Source organism: Labrus bergylta, chromosome 1 (assembly GCF_963930695.1).
Source record: "Labrus bergylta chromosome 1, fLabBer1.1, whole genome shotgun sequence".
NCBI lineage: Eukaryota > Metazoa > Chordata > Actinopteri > Labriformes > Labridae > Labrus > Labrus bergylta.
Genome location: NC_089195.1, coordinates 24935122 through 24956145, shown reverse-complemented (window position 1 = coordinate 24956145; position 21024 = coordinate 24935122). Strand labels below are relative to the sequence as shown.

General features: G+C 44.0%; 1 protein-coding gene across 11 annotated transcripts in view; it reads right to left on the bottom strand.

The window, feature by feature from the left end:
* The window catches only part of lef1 (lymphoid enhancer-binding factor 1), a 46601-nt gene that overhangs the window by 10283 nt on the left and 15294 nt on the right, over positions 1-21024 (bottom strand). For 9 of the 11 annotated variants that reach the window (XM_065957474.1, XM_065957442.1, XM_065957464.1 and 6 more), the window contains exons 4-8: positions 10401-10533; positions 5527-5617; positions 3650-3765; positions 2725-2900; positions 1779-1886 (exon numbers count right to left, since the gene is read on the bottom strand). In XM_065957474.1, the coding sequence (XP_065813546.1) occupies positions 1779-1886; positions 2725-2900; positions 3650-3765; positions 5527-5617; positions 10401-10533 (624 nt within the window). Of the gene's footprint in view, positions 1-1778; positions 1887-2724; positions 2901-3645; positions 3766-5526; positions 5618-10400; positions 10534-21024 lie in introns of all 11 variants that reach the window. The other 2 variants (XM_020628693.2, XM_020628718.2) reach the window with 1 other exon arrangement.

The following is a 21024-nucleotide window of genomic DNA, read 5'->3' as shown; positions in this document are numbered from 1 at the left end:
TACAGAGGAACACATAAAGTGTGGCTCCAGCACTCACGCTCACTAGACCACTCTGGTATCCTGCTGCTGACTGCCATGTTCACTCATCCCCTGCTGGGCATCCAACCAGCATCCCTCGGTCTCCAGACTCCATCGCAAACTGCCTCGCAGAGAAAGGGACGGAGCAGGCTAAGCTGAAGTTAAGTGTGCTCTCTACCTGCTTTCAGCTGCTTATAATGACTTTTTTTTTTTTTTTTTTACCATTTTGAGGCCTGTTTTGAGTAGGGGGCATGCTAACAGTATAGAGGTAGCTCGTCCTGCTGATGTGACCCCTTCTGCGTCACATTTCTGCTGCCTTTGAAGTTCCTCTAATGACAAATATTAACATGAAGTGCAATTAAAAATGCTCACTGTAATTAGGCTAGTCTGGCTGGATGACTGTGTAGAGCACCACTCTTCTTCCAGCGAGGTGGTGGGAGTGTGTAAGGATTTATAGCTTATGCTAAATCCCCAGGGGGGAGACTATAGGTATAGATAGCAGCGCGGAGTTGTCCTAGTCAAATATGAGCAGCACTTTGGTTTCCTGCTGCAAAGTCTGCTAATCCACTTATTCATGAGCTAATCTGCCTTCTACTGCTGCGGCAGACAGGGGAGAAGAGAGACTAAGTGAGAGTGGGTGAGAGAAAGGATGAGGGGGGGGGGGGTTCACGCAGCAAAACTATGAATGCTACACGCTCTCCATGCCAGTGTGATGACTATTTTTGGGTGTTTCCAGGCATGATGTGCAGCAGCTGAGGAGTTTGTTTGTGGGAGGAGTCAGGGAAAAGCACTCACACGCTTACAGAATTCACTTTGAGAAGTGTTTTTCCTTTAACGTATCTGCTCATTTTTTTAACTCTGTAGTATGCCAAGTACTGTAGAAAGCAGTACATTTAACTTGTTTTTTTTTTCCCCCCCTTTCCAGCCTGTCAGATATATTTGTGCACAGAAAAAAGGTATCAAATGAAATGAGAGCTGTGTGCCGTCATTCCCCGTCTTCCCCTCTCAGGGAGGCATGTTGGCAGTGGAGCAGCGGAGGCAAGAAGGAGGAGGGATGCTGTCGGTGTCCGAGGGGAGGCAGATAAACACCACAAAGCACTTTGGTGGTGGAGTGAACGTGAGTGCCGGAGCCACACTTTTAATAAAAGGCCGGTGCTCACTCACAAATCCATACATACCACACACACACACACACACACACACACACACACACACAGAGAGACAGAACTTCCAAACAAACGTACAAACACTGAACACACGCACCACAAACATCTGAAATCCAGACGAACACCCCGCGTTCACACGCTAAATGGGCAGCGAGAGGAGCAAAGGTTGTTGCCGCTCTACTCTGTATGCAGGACGCAGCGGCTTAAACCCAGTCTAACAGCTGCTTTTTACATCCATGCTGATATGAAACATCAAAGAGTAGCAGAACCATCACCAGGTAGTTTCACTGTGGTAATAATAATGTCCATGATACTATGATCCATTCTAGTGCGGATGATATTATAATGTATGAATTACACATAAGGCTGAAACAATGGGTCTGCAAATGGACTCCATTAGCATGGAGCTGACTAGCATGAATTAATGTGTCTATGGGTGTCATTCTTAGCCATTGGAAGAACAAGTCATGCAATGCTGACACAAATACACATTCAACACACACACACACACACACACACACACACACACACACACACACACAGTCACACACACACGCAGGCGCACCTCTTCCAATCTGTTCTGTTGATACTTACATAGTTGTCTCGAGCAGACCAGCCTGGGTAGAGCTGCATGTGGAGCTGCCGTTCCTTGCGGGCTAACTCATAATACTTAGCTTGCTCTTCCCGAGATAAAGCATGCCACTGTTTCAGTACAAAGGGAGATTAAGGGGGGAAAAATAGCACACAGTCAATTACTGGCATGCACTTGTATGTTCCCTGCATAGAGAAATGTGCTAGTGTCATGGTAAAACTATTAAAAAAAATATATATTTTCTACTTTCAAACATTTGGGGTTACAAAGCGGGGATAAAAGAGAGAAAAGAGAGAAAAGGCAGAAGGGAGGGGGGTGGGGGGGGGGTACATGATGAAGCGATTAACATACAGAGTCAGAGAGTGAGGTGGGGGAGACTAGAAAGGCAAAAAAAAAAAAACTTTGATTCCATATCAAAACACTGGTTCCAATTTAGCAGCGCTTTTTATTCAAACTATGTCAGCGAGCAATTACGCCACACAGGCCACAAACTGGGCTTTGCTGTGGCTGGCTGCGTCGACCGCTGGGCCTATTCGTTAAGGCTTTTAACATGGCTCTGTGGTTCCACTCTTTTCCCAATCCTCAAAAGGAACATTCCCAATCCTCAAAAGGAACAAATTTTGTCATTTCCAACCGTGCCATTATCCAGGCATGTTTTATTAAAGCCAATTTGATTAAATGTCAGTTAGATAGGCAGACCGGTTCTGTGCTGCTGAGAGGGGAGTAATTGGCCGAGGCAATCATTATAGAAATAATCACAGCGAGTTCAGAAAAGACTGTATGTTAATAAAAGGAGGAATCTTTGTACTTTTTAAGCTAATTGGGCCGGGGGAAGGCAGTCCATGCTGCCGCTTTAGAACCATGACTTGAACCGTGATCTCCTGCTGATTGAACTAAATCAACAGATAAACTACAGCCGCGGAGAAGAATCAGACGGGTGTGACCTACCCTTCGTCCCAGGATCTGATTGATGGCGGCGCTCTCCTTCAGCGTGCACTCGGCGACCACATTGGCACGCATCTCTTTCATATAGAGCATGAAGGCGTTTAGCGGCTTCTTGATGTGCGGTCTTTTGGGCTCCTGCTCCTTTCTCTGTTCGTGCTGGGGTTTCCTGTAGAACATGTTTTTTTTTAAAACAGGGATGGAGGTAAGTAAGGAGAAAACTGGAGAATGAGATTAGATTGTGGTGCCTCAATGGCGACAAAAACAGCAAGGTTCTAGTTCAACCTCAGCCAATTGGGAGTCAGCGTGAGAGGGGTTACCACGCCATGGGCCTCGGCCCCTTTAATCATGTGCAGTTGCATAGTTGTAGCCCTTCATGCGGAGAGATTACTTCACCAGTAATGACAACCAAACCTTCTCCACATCAGCGATCGTTTAAAACCAAAAGCTGCTCTGCTCTCTCTCCTGACTCACTTTCTAATAACCTTTTTGATGCTTGTACAGTCTTGGAGCTGGGCTGGCCATGAATAATGGAAATATCAGTGATAACCACTTCAGGGCGCTCGCAGCACTTCCCACTGCGCACACTGGGGATGTGAACTGAGTTCATCCCAGCACTAATCTAGGACCTGTATCTGTTGCTGGCTAAGTGTGTTGTGATCCCTGAGGCCGAATGAAGCAGAGGGGCCCGTTATCAGCCGAGCACGGGCCCTCGCCGCTTATCTGCTCACATCAAGGGAATGAGAACAAGGCTCTGACAGAGAGTTTGTCCTGCTGTAGAGGTGGAGTGCACAAATACCTGGAAGTGTGTCATCTCAGAAAACGACCGATAGAGCGAGAGGAGGAAGAGAGGCTGGAGCTTTTTTAAATGTGTGTTTAAAGAGAGTGTTTTCACGACAGTATGTTTTGTGTTTATGCGGGACTCACATGTGCATGATGTCTGTTTCATGCAGAGGCTCGTGTTTGACCTGCGGGTTGACGATGGCCGGGTGGGGGATCCCTGTGGCGTGGGGACCTGGGGGGCCAGGAACCATGTGGTGTGAGAACCTGCAATAACAGCAACAGTTTCATTACTCAAAGCTATGAAGAAGGACAGTAGCAGGGACACTTTGCACTAAATATCACCTACAAAAATGTACACAGACAAGTAAACAATCCACCCTGAGAGCTAAAATTCAGCTGAATTTCTGGACAAAACCATGGAACAGAAAGTCACTGACTATGGTTATCATGCATGCACGGATTCCATCAGCCTCTCTGCAGAAATATGAGAGCAGAGCGGAGCAGCAGAGTAAAGCTTTAATGTCCCAGAGGGGCAATTTGGCTCACAGACAGCAGTCAATAATATTATAATAATATCCTGCTGTTCACAGTAAACAAGAACACATGAAAACTGAATGAGCGGGGCTGTTCCTGAGATGACAACCCAGCGGGGAAATACGACACTAAAAGTCTTCCATTGAAAATTGGAGATGTGTTTAAGATTGTTTGACTTTAATCCAATATAACTTTATAAACGTGCAACCTGTAACAATTGGTTACATGGTTTTTAAGAAAGGTATAATTGGTTTATAAGATCATCTTGTTTTCTTGGCACTCTTTCCAGCTGTGCTCCAAAACATCCAAAGAACGTTAATAAGGTATAAAGTCAGGAAACTAGGAGCTCCCATGAGTTGTGCTTGTGTTTCACTGCAGATAAATACCAAAGCAGGGTTGGAAAAGTACTTGTTGTGGGCATTAGTATCATGCCATGAAATATATATTTGTGCTGAACATGAGGAAGTCTTTAGATATGTTTTCCCCATCTGGTCATCGTCTCAAACTTTGCAATGCCTTCTTCTGTAATGACAAATAGACATCAGTCCGTTAGTGGGTCCGTAATGCTTGTTTCCCCTGTTTCCATTGTGTTTCATTTCTCTTATCTTTCAACACTCACTTCACCATGCTGTGGTTGTGTTTGAAACCCAATGCTTTCTGGGTTTTTGTGTGTTTATCATGGGGGAACATGGCTGTGTAGCATGAAACTTTAGAACCGTTCAGTATTGCAAAAGCGATCTTTGATGCTGGATATTTACTGCGACCATCGATCAAAAAGTCAGAGAAGTTTCCTTTTCAGCTAAAAAAGTCCTTCATTGGTAAAAAGTTTCTTTAAAAAGGCTAATCGACTGTAGGTGTTGAGGTTTAAGAGGCTCCAAGGAGGACGGCTGGAGGAGACTGTCTGGGCTTCAACTGTCGCCTGATCCTGCACCTTACATCTGGCTTCACTCAAGCGTTTGCCTAAAGCCCCGTCTTTACCAACATCACACTGACACAGACAAGGACAGATGGAAAGAAGAAAGACAGAGGGTACTAGAAGTTCAGAAAAGAGACAAAGAAAGCAGAGCATGGAAGTGAATAAGGATGCAGTACAAAAGGAAGAGTAAAAAAAAAAAAAAGAAGAGCAGAAGCTACTAAAAAAAAGAGTGTCTCGTGAACATGAAGTGAGGCTCAGAGGGAGAAGTGCTTCCAGAGAGCTTTGATAGGGGTTAAGCAGACATATGGTTATGCAGGGGCACGTATGTGGTGATGTGTTTGACATGTGCTGGGCACACAGAGGAGCTGTGCGGCTGAAGCCACAGCAGTGCAGCAGGAAGAGCCAGAGGCAGACCTCCCCTGTGCTGCTGCTGCTGCTGCTGCTGCTGCTTCTGCTGCTGCTGCTGCAGGCCTGCAAGTCCAACGTTCAAGCACACAGAGTGAGAGAGTGTCAGAGTGCATCTGATGTGAAGAGACAGCCAATTGACTCCTCCTGTTTTTGTTTCTGAGACTCACCATCCCAGAGGTGGTGTGATCTGGCCTACTCCTCCGGGAGACAGGGAGTAGAAGTTTGGCATGTCTTGTCCAGGGTGATGCCTCTGCATTCCTACACAAACAACAATCGAACACAAAAGTTAGAGAGTAATTACCAGAACGTTTGATATAGAATCCAGATTTTTAATCATACCAGCATCATGTGGATGAAAGTATAAAGCAAAAGAACCCTGTAGCATCAAGAATAGGCGGTGCCCACGTTTGCAAGATGTTTTAAGTACAGCAGCCCTAATGCTTAGAAGAAAAACTTGAGAAATTGTTGAGAGACCACGACGGTCTGGTTTGTGGCCTTCATTTTTTGAAAACATTAGGCTTCATCCAGTATTAGACGAGACTTTTAAACAATAAACATGCAAGAAAAACATATTCAACAGCCAACCAATCAGAAGCACACGGATTAAAAACTTCTATTTTCAAAAGGCTTTGTCAGATCTGGTTTATAATTATTTTTAGTAAGTCATCATTTTTCCATTGGATAGTATATGGATCAGTAGTTTGTGAAGGTGAGGTATCAGGATCTGTATCAGGTGAGAACAAGTTGCATTGGTGCATCCATAAAATGAGCAAAAAAAAGTGTCAAGATTTCCTTACCAGCTTATATTAATGCGGGGGAGGAAGACTAAAAGATGAATAAGCTAATCAGTGTAATTTAAGATCTTACTCTTTGTTTCACCCTTCAGTACAAGTCAAGGAGAGTGCACATGTCAGGGCCTCTCGACCTCACATTATCATCCCGACATAGCAGAGTCCTTCCACTGCGTTTCAGCATCTTTAAGCTGGTTAATTGAGGCGTTCTCTTTATGTCAGAGGCTGCAGCTCTCCCTCCAGACAAGGGATTGACTCAGACTAACTGTCGGTGGATCTTCAGGAATAAGCTCCTCCATCTCCAGCTTGCCTTCTCCAGCTGGGTTTCAAGGTCCGGGGGTCATTTTTTTTTTTTTTTTGCAGGAAGATTTAGCCGAGGACAGGAACGCAAGATAATCTATATTCAAGGAAATCTGTAACGACCAATGTCCTCTTGTTTTTCATTTGACAACATGCGTTATAATACGATTGAAAGCGTGTAGATGTTTGGACATAATATTCGTACACACACAACTTTATGGGTGCTTTAACACACACCCACCCACACACACACACGCACACACACACACACACACACACACACAAAGAAAAGAGGGCAAATGCCTCCAGATTAGCACCATCTTCTAATCCCTGCTGGAGCCAGCCTTTTCTCCCGGCCTTCTATCGCTTCTCTCCGTCTTTCTCTCTACAGGCCGTGGTCTGAAGGGGCCTCCCTCCTCAGAGAAGCAGAGCGAGGGGTGGGGTGGGAGTAGGGGGCTTATATCGCCAAAGCCAATGTTGCAACGCCGGATTCATAGCGTGCATAGCACTACCCCCTGCCCACTAATCCACCGCGTTACAATCCTGAGGGCCCTCCTGAGGGCAGAAGGAAAGGAGGCGAGGGTGGGAGGGTAGGAGGCAGTGAGGGAGCAGGAGGAGGCGCAGAGAGCCCCGGCGTGTTAACCTTGTCACTCACACCCCTTAAGGTGCCTAATTACTCACTGTGCTGTTCACACCTTCCTGCTGAAAACCCAACAACACCCCCCCCCCACTCGCGTGTCCTCTCAAAAAAGGAAACACTAACATGATTCTCATTGCTACATGTGGAAATAATCAATATTCAAATTACTTCTCCTTTGTAATATTTCAATTCTTTTACACATACAGGGTTTAGATCTATGATGTTCAAAGACCCCCCCCCCCCCCCCCCCCCCCCCCCAAGCCCTGCGTCCGACCTTCCATCCTGCATTGCGGCCCTGTGCATATTAGAGCTCATAATGAGAAAATCCATGATTGTTTTTCATAATTAACGAGCAGATCAAAGTCTGAGCCCACTAAGGAAGGCAGAGCAGCAAATGGTCGATATTAGAGAGAGAAACACACAGATAGAGAGAGAGAGAGAGAGAGAGAGGGAGAGGAAGCAAAAAAAACAAGAGAATAAGAGAGATTTGAAGCAATCTTCATCACATGAATGTGCCTTGAGAAATCTTTTGCGGATATCTGGCGACTGGATCTCTTGGACTTTCTGCTGGGCCGGTGATGAAAAAGATCAAATACAGCCAAAAAAAACTCAGCACGACAGAGGACCAACACAGAAAAACGGAGCGCACCACCTCGTAAATTGTACTACATGACAACGACTTTCTGAAATCTAATGCTTGCATGTGTGCACCGTGTTTTATTGCTCAATTCCGTGTCAACACAAAAATCTTTCCTGCTTCCATTAGGAAAATATTCAACAAACTGTGTCTGATGTATGATTCCTCTGACATATGTGGAGCAAAGATTCTTTAAACAACTCTCACTCCCTTCATCTCGCTGTGCGGTGTGCTTAGTTCTACATTGTTATTTATAGCCGGTTCCTCAGAACCTCCCAGCCTCATCCTCATCTTCTTCATTGCCTACATCCTGTCTGATCCCTCTCCTCCTTTTCAACTAGCAGCCGCGGGAGAAGAAAAAGCCAAAAGAAGAAGACGAAGAAGAAGAAGAAGGAGAAGGAGAAGAAGAAAAGGTGCAGGGACAAAACTGCAGAGGGCCCACGTCTTTTTCAGTATTAGTGAGAAGCTGCCAAAAGTCTCCAGCTGTGCGGGGCCGAGGAGGCAGAGGAGGCTCGTCCTCACTGCGGAGCTGCTCGTCTGCAGCTGTCAGAGCGGAGCTGTGATGTTGTTACTGAGAGGCACAGAGAGCAGAGGGAAAGAGGGCAGAGGAGCTCAGCGCGTCGTCCCACAGGCTGCTTCAAATGAGTTCATGCGAGGAACAGAGAGAAAGAGGGATGACTTTGCTCTGACATTTTTTTTGTTTTTTTGTTTTGGCTTGATGGATCCCTGACAGTTTTGACAGGTAGGGATGTAAGAATAAACTCTGGTATTAGTTCAGTTTAACACCAACTGAGTTTTTTATTCAGTATTTATGCTCAGTTTGAAGTAAAGTTACAAAATATGTTGAAGCCGAGAGAGACAGAGCTTCGGTGTTTGATATGTATCTGCATTACTCTGGGTTGAGGTATCAGCCCGTCTTTTGTATTCACCAATTTTATTGAATTTTACAAACTTACAAACAAACAAACGAAACATACTGATCCTCCCATGCCAAACTCATCTGCCCATTATAAAAAGCAAATCAAGAACCAAAATACTAAACTGACCTCGAAGTTGCAGTTACAGATAACCAGGGAATATAAGGGCTGTAGCCTATACGTGTGCAAGTTCTGATATAAAAGAGAATATGTGACTCTCTCATTGGCTGCTAGATGAGCCACAGTTGTAGCCCATTCTTCATAAGTTCTTTAAGTTCCATATTTGAGCCCAGCACAACCAGCCTAGCAGAGATGAGGAATTTCATCTTCTGTACTTCATGAATGACCTTACTGATATTGTTCCACCAGTGTTTCAGTGCAGAGCATGTCCTCAGTATGTCCTCACACAACTGTTCCTGCAGCAGATGGTGAATATTGGAGGTTGTGTATCTACACGATGAAGATTTAATAAGCAGTTAATCGACGGGGGGGAACCAGTGGGGTAGATAAGAGGACTTCTTAACCAATGAGAGACAAAGTGCTTTGACTTTGGGTATATATCTTCAGAGTTAGTTACCTGCTAACTTGTACTTATCTACAATATGGTTGAAACTTAGGAATTGCTTAGTACGCCTATCAAATAGATCTGATACAAATGGTGCGTTCCATTTAACGCAGAACTCGGAGCTAGGAGTGACATCACACCCGAGTTAACCGCGTCCAGTTGCGAGTCAGACAAGCAACATGGACGCCTCCAGGAGTACCTTTGTTTTGTTAGCTAATACCTGACCACAACTACACAATGCGTAATTGTTTGTGCGCAAAAATAACAATGACAACATGTCCACAGACAGAACTTACATCATACTAACGGTGTGATTGATTTATTTGATAAAAACAAGACTAAGCTGCTCGTAATCATTATAGCTTAAACATTACTGCTGATGCACGTAGCAGCCATGTTGGATTTTAACTCGGGCCACTGAAGGTTCTCTGAGTTTGCGAGTCAGAATTCCTACTTCAGATGTGTCAGCCCAGTAACTCTGAATTTCAAATCTGAGATCAAATGGATAAATAAAATAAAATACCAGCTGTCCTCCAAAGTGAACAGGTTTATCCCCAGTGAGGATTCTGTTGTTGTTCCACACAGGTGGACAATAACAGGATCTTCTCACTGTTACACTGTTTTTGTACGGAGTGGACCTGACCATGGAGTTGATCCATCACATAAGTTTAGTCCCTATCTGTAACAACCTGGGTTTGTCTAGCATGGTTACCATGGTCTTATCTATCTTGCATTGATAGCCAAGTAATAACATTTAAAAAGTCAACAGTCGGAGAGAGGAAAAGAGAGAAAGAAATAGCCAAAGAGACAAAGAGACACACACTGTCACCCATACATTGACAAACATGCTTTCAAACTTTTTTGGTTTCCTTGTTAGTTTTTCATGATTTTCCCGTTTTTAATTAATTTGTCATTTGATGCTTTTGCACTATTGCTACATGCTAATAAAGTATTCTGATCTGAAATAGAAAAAAAAAAAGAGTGATAATAATAATAAGTCCCTCTTTTTCTTGCAAGTCTAGCTCAAATGGGAAACCTAAAGAAAGTTCTTCCCGTCCATTTGGAAAATGTTGTTGCTGCTGACTTTTTGATGCCAAAAGGTACAAAGAAAAATAACTTCTATAGAGCATGAAATCCTTCACAAAGTTATATTATTGCTGTGCTGTGTGTATTGTTTTGCTTTGTTTCTACCTTGTTTGTTGTTGGCATCCTGAGGGTGATGACCAGAATGGGACCCTGGGGCGAAGTGCTCGTCGCTGTACGTGATCAGCGGGGTAAGAGGATGGACTGCATGGGACGGCTGAACCACGGGGACTTTGTTGGACTGTGGAGAAAAAAGAACACAAGAAGATTAAAAAAATATGAAAGACAGATGAGAAACATATGGTTTAACTGCATTATTCCATAAGCATTGTGGTCGTTCTCCATGCCACATGATCTGGGGACTGGTACGGCTTCATGTAGTGCGGGTGGTCTGCTTCCTTACAGATGGTGGTGAAGCTTAATAGTATGTTCATGAAAGAAAGTTACCAACTCTTATTACTTCTCTTTTTAGCACCTCAAAACTTTGTTCAGCCTAGGTCAGCAGGACCAAAAAAAAAAATAAAAATCATACTCCCTGAAGAAAGGAGAAAAAACAAGCCCAAGAAGTCTATGCGCATGTTTGAGACAGCAAAAGAGAGAACGAGAAAGATGCAGCCAGAGCTGGAGCGAAGGGGAGCAAGCGAGCGATAGGGCGAACAGAGGGGAGAGAAAAGAGAGATTCACAGGGTAGAGTTAGAGCAGAGGTCTTAGGCGGGAGATCAAAGGCAGTCATTAGCTGGTGAATAAGGGGAGTTCATTACAGAGCAAGAGCCGGGGGAAGGAGAGATGAGGGATGGAGGAGGAGGAGGAGGGGGAGGAGGAGAGGTGGGGGTCGGCTATGGGGAGAAGGAGAGAGAGAGCGTGAGTGAGACAGATGTCTGCAGCGGTACTTATTGCAGGGGTAATCACGTCAACAGTGGCCTCCCATCCCCGGCTGACTCACAGAGACCTGCCTCCTCCTGACAACCAAAATAGAGCGAGCCAGGCCCAGAGTGCCCCGGCACCAACCCCCGCCCCCCCTCCCCCCCCCTCCACCCCCAGCCGACAGCGCTTACATGCTTCAGCAGAACTGAACACATGGTAATGCTTAGCCATGCTAAATCTACTGTTCAAAATCTGAGCCCAGGGCTGAGCCGAAGTCAAAATATCACCTCCACAGGATGTCAGGCTAATCGGAGAAGACATCAGTTCACAATTGGGTGAGACATGCTTACACTGAACCCCACCCACAAGTTCGAATCAAAGAGTTTCTTGAAATTATAAATCAGGGGGGGTCTCGTGGGAAAAGCACCTGATCTAAAATGTTGCAAAGAGTCTTTTTTTTTTTTTTTTTTAGGATGAGCATAAATATCAGAAGAGACAATACTATCAAGGGTTCTCCTTAAGCTTTAACCTTAGTGCCCTGTCCGCCAAGGTGACATTCCTGCAGTGCAAAGTGGTGATTGGTGCCCCCCTTCGCCATCTCCGACCACACATACGCAAATGCACAAAACCCCTAAGCCACAAGGGTGGCTGGAATGTCTGTGTTACCCCCGAACCTCTCACAGACTGGCACTGCTCTCAACTTAATACTCCCCTCCCTCTCGCCACCCCCAACCTTCTGGGAATGTCAAAACCAGCAACACAAAAGGCCAGTATGTGTGGTGTGTGTGTGTGTGTGTGTGTGTGTGTGTGTGTGTGTGTGTGTGTGTGTGTGTGAAATAAAAGAGGTCACCTTAACCACATGACATGTCATCCACATCAGACGCCTTATCGGTCTGGGAATCTCATCTCCTTGGGCCATTTTCTTTCCCAGTCCTGCTCTCGATATGAGCCTCATTCCGCAGCACAGTCCTCTTTAAACCATGTGAGATGGCACACGCTGCCTGCTTCAGCCAAAACAACAAAAATCCTGCCTGAAAACTAATTACACCATAAGGCTTTACACATTAGCCCAGGTAAGTGTGGGTCTCTGACCCCGGTCAACAAGAGTCAAAGGTGATGGGGATAATCTGCGAGTGTGGGAGTGTCAGACCTCATCCAAAGGATGGGAGGGATTATAAAGAAGGCCTGCAAACCCTTAAGGAGGGCTAACCAGGACTGGGATTCCTGGGCCATGCCTACACCAGGGGCTAAATGATAGCATTCTCGCCCATATTATTTTACGCCTCTCCACTCCCGTTAGTTATCCTGTGGGAATGAGATAAGAACCTGAGGGATTCCCATTTATCTTAAAAGTCTTCTCCAACTTGAAGAAGAGAAAATGGAAACAAAAGTTAGTCTCTCTCATTCTGCATCACATATACATATACTACAATAGTTTAAAAAAAAATGTGATGGACTCCTTCGTAGCTTTGGAAGCTAGAGACTCCTGCCCCAGAAGTGGAGAAGTTTTTCAGTGCTTTTCTTGGTTACAGCTGTCAAATCTGATTCTTCACAACTTCTTAATAAACTGCCCTCCATTGTGGACAAATCCACCAGAGAAAACCTGCAAACGTCTGTGACCAATGCAGAGTTTATGGCCATTTACTTAAACTGCATGCCATAACTAACCAAGTTTACATCCAGAAGAAAGCAGTGAGCTTTCAATGAGGCTTCTATCTAAACATCCATACAGTATGATGGGAAAAACTCTACCAGGGTTAAGTAAAGCCTGATCACGTGTTGACTGCTTCAAGTTAAAATGACTGTGGTTGCATGCAAACAGCCATCATGGAGCCACAGATTTCATTCCAGGCAGAGACTTGCAGCTCGCAACGAGTTCACAAACACAAACGCAAAAAAGCATGATACCGTTTGGTTGTGACCAAAACCATAAGGGTCACGCAACATCAAAAAATTTGATCCCCTCTCATCCCCATCCTGACTGCAAGAGCCCTTAGATAGAGCAGCAGCAGCAGCAGCAGCAGCAACGGTGGTGGTGTTGCAATGCAGGGCAGCCATATTGGCGATCCCCTTTTATTGTATAGAAGAAATAATAGGCTTAGGATCTTTCTATTCATATTTTTCAGCGAGAGTAAAAAGGGAAGGGCGGCAAGCACTGAAAAGAAAACGTTCCATTTGGAATTTCATTTCCAGGCTTGGCCCTTCTAAAGAACCTGTTAGATGTGGTTTTAAGAGAAATTCATTGTGTGGAACTGGAGCTGGCAGGGAGCCCTCCATGGAGGAGACACTTCAGTGTGTTTCAGCATGGGGAGCCAGTGACTTGGCATGTTGTCTGAAATCTGGGGGTGGGGAGGGGAAATAGGACATTTATTTTTTGTTTCTGTCTTTTTTTTTCTGGGGGAGGATTTTTGTGACGGCACGGCGTCTCTGAGCTTTGTATTCTGTCAGACTCCGCCATCATCTCGCCGTGGTTCCTGCGCACGAGTGTGTGTTTGCAAGTGTACAGTACATGCAATAGCCGTTTCTGCAATATTGCCTTTTTGTCTCTCTCTCTCTTTCCCCTTGCAGCACGGCTTTTGTACTTCACTCAATTATACCACTTCTGCAGAGTGGAGTGGAAAAAAGGGAAAGCGGGAATTTTATAATAATCACTTCCCACTTCTGTAATTTATATGCAATGAGGACTCTTTGCGCCTGCAGGTACTATCAAGTGTGTGGAAACCATGTGAGGTGTTTCACAAACAGCTGGGGAGATAGCAGCTCAAGTGGTGGCGATGGATTCCCATGCTGCTAAATCTTTCCACTAAGAAGCCCTTGTCACCCTGAAACTCAGCATCACCTAACTCGCGGGATTTTTTTGCCCTCTGAGGGAAAACGTTACACCATAATGATGGCCAGGCTGGTATCTGGAGTACAAATTGATGGGGCAAGAAACTGTTGGGCAATTGCATTCAGTATCATCAAGAGTTGACTGTAAATATGAACTAAAATAAAAGGATTCCAACTACTTCAAGAAAACCTACCTCATTAAAGTAATTGAGAGCACCCGCCTTCTTATAATTTGCTTAAATACTGTCTTCTGCTTTTGTTTCCACTGGCGTTGGAGTCATAAAATACACAGAGTTGCAGATTGAAAGCCGTCTTAATCCAAAAGGTGCCGAATGAAATAAGGGTGTGCCTTTTGCTTCGATTCCACAGTCCCTCTCAGACCAGGTGTACACTCTCAGGTGTGTTTGTGTACAAGCTGTTTAACCTTTTCCCAACAAAAGTGAGCAAACATTCTCTCAGAAGCTATACAGTACAGAAAAGAAAAGGGACTGTTCCCCCCCCCCCCCCCCTCCCTCTCTTTACCAAAACCAGTGGAGACCAACCTGAGGAAGCTTAAATAAATAACCAATTACCATTCGTAGAACGGGTTGAACCCCACCAGCTTCCAGTGAAGTGCTAAAAATGGAATGTTTTATTGGCAGGATGGCCCCTTGGCCAGGGGCTTAATGTAACGAAACCCAATTAATGGAGAAGAAAGCCAGACCGCCAGCGAGCGACGGAGCGCCACGCGCCCGGGGTAATGAGAAGAACAAGCGAAGCCAACCACAGGGACAGGAGTGGAGGAGGCTACGAATAACAGGAAAAGCCTGCCTTGGAGACAAATTTACATCTGTAAATCTCGCCCCCTCTTCCAATCTGTTCTTCTACCTCTTCTTTCCATTTCCATCATAAATCCTGCGCGCAAGTCTGAGTCCAAAAGTTGTAGAGAACCATGACACTGAAAAGGAGAGGTCAGTCGGGTAAAACTGGAAAAACGCATATGTATGAAAAGCATTTAAACCTAAAGTACTTACTTAGATAGCACAGAGAGGCATGTTGAACATATGCAATGTTATGGTATTACTGGCTAACTTGCAAGACATTTTTATCATGCGAGAAACTTGTCACGCTGTCCTCTAAATACCACAGTAACAGCCACAAAGATGCACAACCAATCGCTTCACATTAGCACACATGACCCAACACATGCCGCTGTAATAACATGGAATCCACAGAAGAAAAACACCATTAAAAAGAACATCAACATCCTGTAAAATACCGTCATGGTACATGTCAAAGGGATCAGAGAATGCAATAACCACGGGTTTAATGAATTTAGCACATACATGCTACATATGAACACAAAGGATCTATTAATAGCTGAATTCTTCTTCCCCATCCCCGCCGCCACCAAGCACAACTGAATAGGTTGAGGTGGATTACCCATCATCCCTCAGTTGGCATCAGGAGCGTGTGCTCGGAGCAAACCAATCACGCTAGCTCTCACAGTGACTTTCTGCATGTGCAAAGAAGATAATTTGTGTGAAATATGCCTGCCCCGGATAAAAGACTTTATCCGCCTTTTTAAGTGTTCAACTCTTAATTTCTATGTGTTGAGGAGCTATTTAAATACACACATGGAAGAGCAACTGAACATTAGGAACGAACCAATAGCTATCGTCATATGACATACACTTCTTCTTCTAACAAGGTCATGCAAACAGTGGAGGTTAAAGTTAGAAGCTGATGAATAGGGTTGGGCAGACTCCAAAAAATTGTACATAGATTTTTCTGACAAATCAGGTAACAGATGTTTAGGTGCCTTCACACTAGGGGAAGATCTGTTAATGAATATGAGCACAGCTGTGAGTGGTTCAGATATGGTCGTACTGATATCTGGTACAACAGCACAACCTTCAGTCTGATATTGCTTTTATAGAGGAAGTATACAAGCAGCATCTAAATGTTCAATTCAATTCAATTTATTTTTGTATAGCGTCAACTCATAACAAGTGTTATCTCGAGACACTTTACAAAAAGCAGGTAAAATACCTTACTCTTTGTCTGTTAACATTACGAAAGAGCAGGTAAAAAGACCTTACTCATTGCTATGTTACAAAAAGCAGGTAAAAGACCTTACTTATTGCTATGTTACAAAGAAAATGTAAAAAGTTCTTGGCAATATGGATCATTATTTATTTTTTGTTTCATTCATTAATTCATATAACGTTCACAAAATGTATACCAAAACTCTACAAGAACAGGACTGTTGGCAAAGCAACACGAACCTTTAAATCCTGCACTCTGCTTAACTTCTGTATTTCAAATCAGTATTTTTATTTCTATCAACAAATCCCATGAAACTACCATTTATGTCATTGAGAGTCTGTTTGTGACTCATTGGTTCCTACTTGAGATAGGAATCTTTAAAAATAAGGGCATATAAAATGCTTCTTGTAATATACTTAACCGATTGCTTAACCAATCAAAACCAATGGGTGCATTAGTTTCATCAACTGGAACCAGCTCGTTTTGGTGGTTTGGCTCACTGACATGTTCTTAATGGTTTTTAGTCTGTGACCAGAAACAGCAGGATCAGTCAGGGCCAACAAATATTAGTTAATCAATTCATTGTTGGCTTTGGTCTTTTCATTGGATTTATTGACGCGAGGACAAATATCACTGCGTTCAGCCACATTCTCAGTCCCTCGTGTTGTATTCACTGTTGGTATAGGTACAGGTGTAGATTCAGGACTTGAAATGTTTCTGCACCACATGACAGACTGTTGTTGTGCTCACCCGAGCATTGTATGCCAGTTGATCAGCTGCAAGTGAAGGCCTGGTACAGTACTCTACTGCTGTGTTCATTGAGTGAGTGCACGTGTGTGTTTGCATGCGTTCGCCTGTGCGTTTAAGTGTTTGAGTGTTACTGTGTGTGTGTGTGTGTGTGTGTGTGTGTGTGTAGATGTGGTGGGGGTTTGGCCGCTGATCTGGCAGAGCCCTGGGCGAACTGCAGGATGTTCACCTTGCGGCGGGGCACAGGGCTCATTATCACAGCAGGACCTGGTCACATCAAAGGACTGAGGAAAGGGCAAACATTCTGCTGAAGTGCCACTGTCAGCAGGCCTGCGAGCGCACACGCAAACACATACACAAAGGCAGACCGCACACGCACTTGAGCACCCAGAAGGCATCTGTTCCCCCTCTAAGATCGTGGCTGCTTTACGTAGCCCCATTACTTTCATTGGAGCTAATGAAAGAAGTAAACAGAAAACCCCCACATTACTTAACAATGCAGAATTCTGTTATTCTCAACACTTATTGAAAAGAGAGAGAGTGCAGTAGCCCATTTATTTTTCATTGCAAAGCTGCCAAACGCTCACACATTGGAGTCACGCAGTCGAGCATCTTTACATGGTCACGTGCTAATCCTCCTATTTCACACGGTGAGAATCATAAATTTCCGCTCTTTAATTTTTTAACCCCTCTTATATATTCCTTCACTTGCCTCTGATTGGCTTGCCCATATATTAACCCCAACAAATCATCAGTCCTCATGCCTAAAGCTGACCAACCCAACGAAATGCAAAGAGTAGCCACCGATCAGAGTCAGAGTAGGACGGGCATGCCGTCCCCTTCTCAGGGAAAAGAAAACAAACTTATGACGTGACAAGCCTGTCCATTACTATGTGTAAAGGGCTAAAGCTACTCTGTACGTCCAGACAGAGACAAGACTGAGATGATACCAGCATAGGGTCACCTAATAACATTGTCGGTACTTTGATACATGTTGTAATACAATCTCAGTTATTTCATTATCAATAGAATTGGCATATCTTCAGTCATATTTTTTTTACCCCAAAGCAGCCACGAGATAAAGAGACAGTTTCTTTGATTCCAAAATGTTCCAACCTTGGTCGAGCATTTCAGACAGTGTGCAGGTGCAGGTGCCATTTTTTAAATCAATTAAAATAAGGAATTAGCCAAAACTGAGACTCTAGGACTTCTTTATTTGTTGCAGTGGTTTTGAAACATGTATCGATAGTGTTTGAGTTTTTATTTGTATCATGTAGAAGTTTAGAATTCTGGCAACGTGACAACCCGACTGCCTAAAATGAAGTGTGTGAACACTCCCAGACAAATCAACTGGTTTTAGGTCAATTATAATGTGACAAGAAAACAACAGCAGTTACGTTCTACTAGAAAGTGTTGTATTAGTGTGCAAATGTCAGCAATCAGTGCTCTTCAAGCAATATTTGTTATAGTTTTGATATCCCACTAGTACTAGAGAGATAATCAGTATCATTCACTACTCAAATCTCGGTACTGGAATTGTTATTGGGGAGGAAAGTTTGTATCCGAAAATCTTTCCTGGATACATCAATATGTTTGTATTAAATTAAGAACCATAATGTCTTTAAGTTTGTCACGGCGTCTTTTACCTGATCAGCTGTGTGTTTAAATCTTTGGGCCCTCTGTTTGAACTTAGGCCTTTACAGCTGACCACAAGCAGAAAATCTAAGGGGCGCCCTTTTTATTTTTTCTTCTGAATCAACCGGCATCCCTCTCTTCCAGCAACTATTTATAGAAACCCCACTGCTGCATTAACACACTGCATGATTTATCATTATATGCCAGCTCTGGTCTGCTGAGTAGCTACATTCAGGCCAGGCTGCGCCGTGGTGCCAACATCCACATTCAAACAACAACACTCGAAGGCCCTGAGAGATGTGCACAAATAAAATTGCAGCACAAGCTAACTCTGTGTGGCAGAGCTCGCTCAAATCTTAGCCGTAGCACAATACCAGAGACAGAAAGGGAGAAAGAGGGAGAAGAAAACACAGTGCAGAAGGGAGGAAAATTTGCTGATGAGTTGCCTCATGCAGGCGCTTCATAGAGCCGTCGAACAAGAGCGGATTTGCCTGCTACACCCAGATAGTGCCCCCCCCCCCCCCCCCCCCTACTCCTAGCATTCGCCCAGGTATTCTGGGCATGAATGGCTGTCAGTTTGGATTTGGGAGCTCAGCGTCTAGTGGGGGAAATCGAGTCTGGTGGGGGTCTTTGTGTGTCTCTACCTGTGGAGACGAGAGCTCGAGACAGTACTCTTCTCCCCAAGCCCGAGCTAGCTCCAATGCAACATTACACATTACATCCACAGGAAGGAAGGGGTAAATATTAGCACGGCAAGCTAGCCAAGAGAGCAGGACGGAGACAGACAGCAAACAGGCAGTAGAGGTGCTGCTGCGTTTTTGGGGAAGGTTTCCAGCGGCACACGCTAGAAAAATGTGGATGGGGAGGTGATTTGAATGAGAGCGGCTTCTGCCTGAGCTGAAGAGAGTATTGACCTAGTTTTTCCTTCTGTATTTCACTCAGACACGTGCACACCCACCAACATACGGGGTGTTCAAGAATAGAACGAATTAAAATACAGACGGGTTAGAGTGCCTGTGTAGTGACAACTTAATCGAGCAGAAAATAAAACTAAAATAAAAACTAAATTGTTGAATTTTGTTGTGGTAGGGTTAGTGTGGGTAGGTTATGTAATGAAGTCAAAACTGCGAGCCACAAGAAGCCCTGTTGCCTCAGGTGTCATGACACCTGTGTCCCGGCTTTGATCTGAACTTTTGACCCCCTGGTTCCGTTGATAAACGCCCCTTTGATCTAAAGGAACCCATTGCACTTGGAAGATATTCTCTTCTTTTTCTCCCAAAGATTTCTTTCTGAAAAACATAGCCATTTTGTCTTATTGTATTACAAATTATCTGACCGTTTTCGACTTGGACTTAATAAGGACCATGTCCGAGTGCCAAAAGCATTCATGGATGTGGATCACACTACAGACCTTTCAGCTCCTTCACATTATGGACTGTGCAACAATACCAGCAGCCCACTGTTTGGGTGTGAGTCCACGTTTTAAGGGATTAACTGGTAAAGACTACCAACAACTGCTTTTCAGCCTGGAATTAGTCCTTAATCAAACCACACATTTTAGGGGTCCTTTCTAGCCGGGCGCACACGCCCCTGTTAAGATCTGAATGAAAAGCACAAAGCCATTCAAATCTGATCCCCTCTGAACAAATGGCTTTTCTCCGTCCCCACAGACTCAGGGAACACTTGAAGAAACCTCTCCAAGGATCTGAATGGTCACATGAAACCTCTGCCTTGTCAATTAGCTTTGGGGCAGGGTTTTGTGGGCTTTAATTTAAACAAAACAATGACCATGTACAACACGGCAATGGACAACGCCTCCTTATCCCCCGATACTTCTAAAGAAATGGTAATAGTGAATTTCTGGAGCACAAAGGGGACTCCTTATAGGCTCAGAGCATATGGATACACAACATTATGGGGCACACTCATGCACCTGATGCCATAGTTCTGAATGATAAGTCGTACAATGGACACACTGTGATTGCAATGCAGCTCTTAGCTGGATTTATTCATAGAGGACTGCTCATGTTTTAATATAATCTCATTCAGATGTTAAGAAACCAACATTAACTTTAATGAGCAGCAACATGTGCTGCAAGTTCTTTCTGTTACTTCCATCGGTGTCAGTTAGTAAAGATGAAACAATAAAGGTAATGAAATGAATTGATTGTTGAGAGAAGAAAAAATTTAAACTTTTTGTGTGTGCGAACATATCTTCTCCTCTCTGATGTTTTTTATATTGCCCTGCACCTACGTGATGTGCACATAACTAGCACTTCTTATTAACATTACAAATATGTCTCTGTCATACAATGTCAAATGAAACCAAATCTGATCATATAAAATAAAATAAAACCTCAGAATTACATTAAGTAGGATGCAGTACATGCTTACTAAAATGTGTGGCCTATCTTTATTTATTTTATTTTTTTACTGTAACTTGAAACATTTACAAACCAAAGCAGGAAGTCATACATTCCAGGATATTTTCTTTTATAAAAAGGATGCTGAAGTCTTAAACCAGTCACATAATTATTGTCCTGTCCAAGTTGTGTACAATCATCTTCACGCATCTTTGCAAATACACACGTGAAGAATTTGAGGCAACAAGTGCCAACATCAAGCTGTA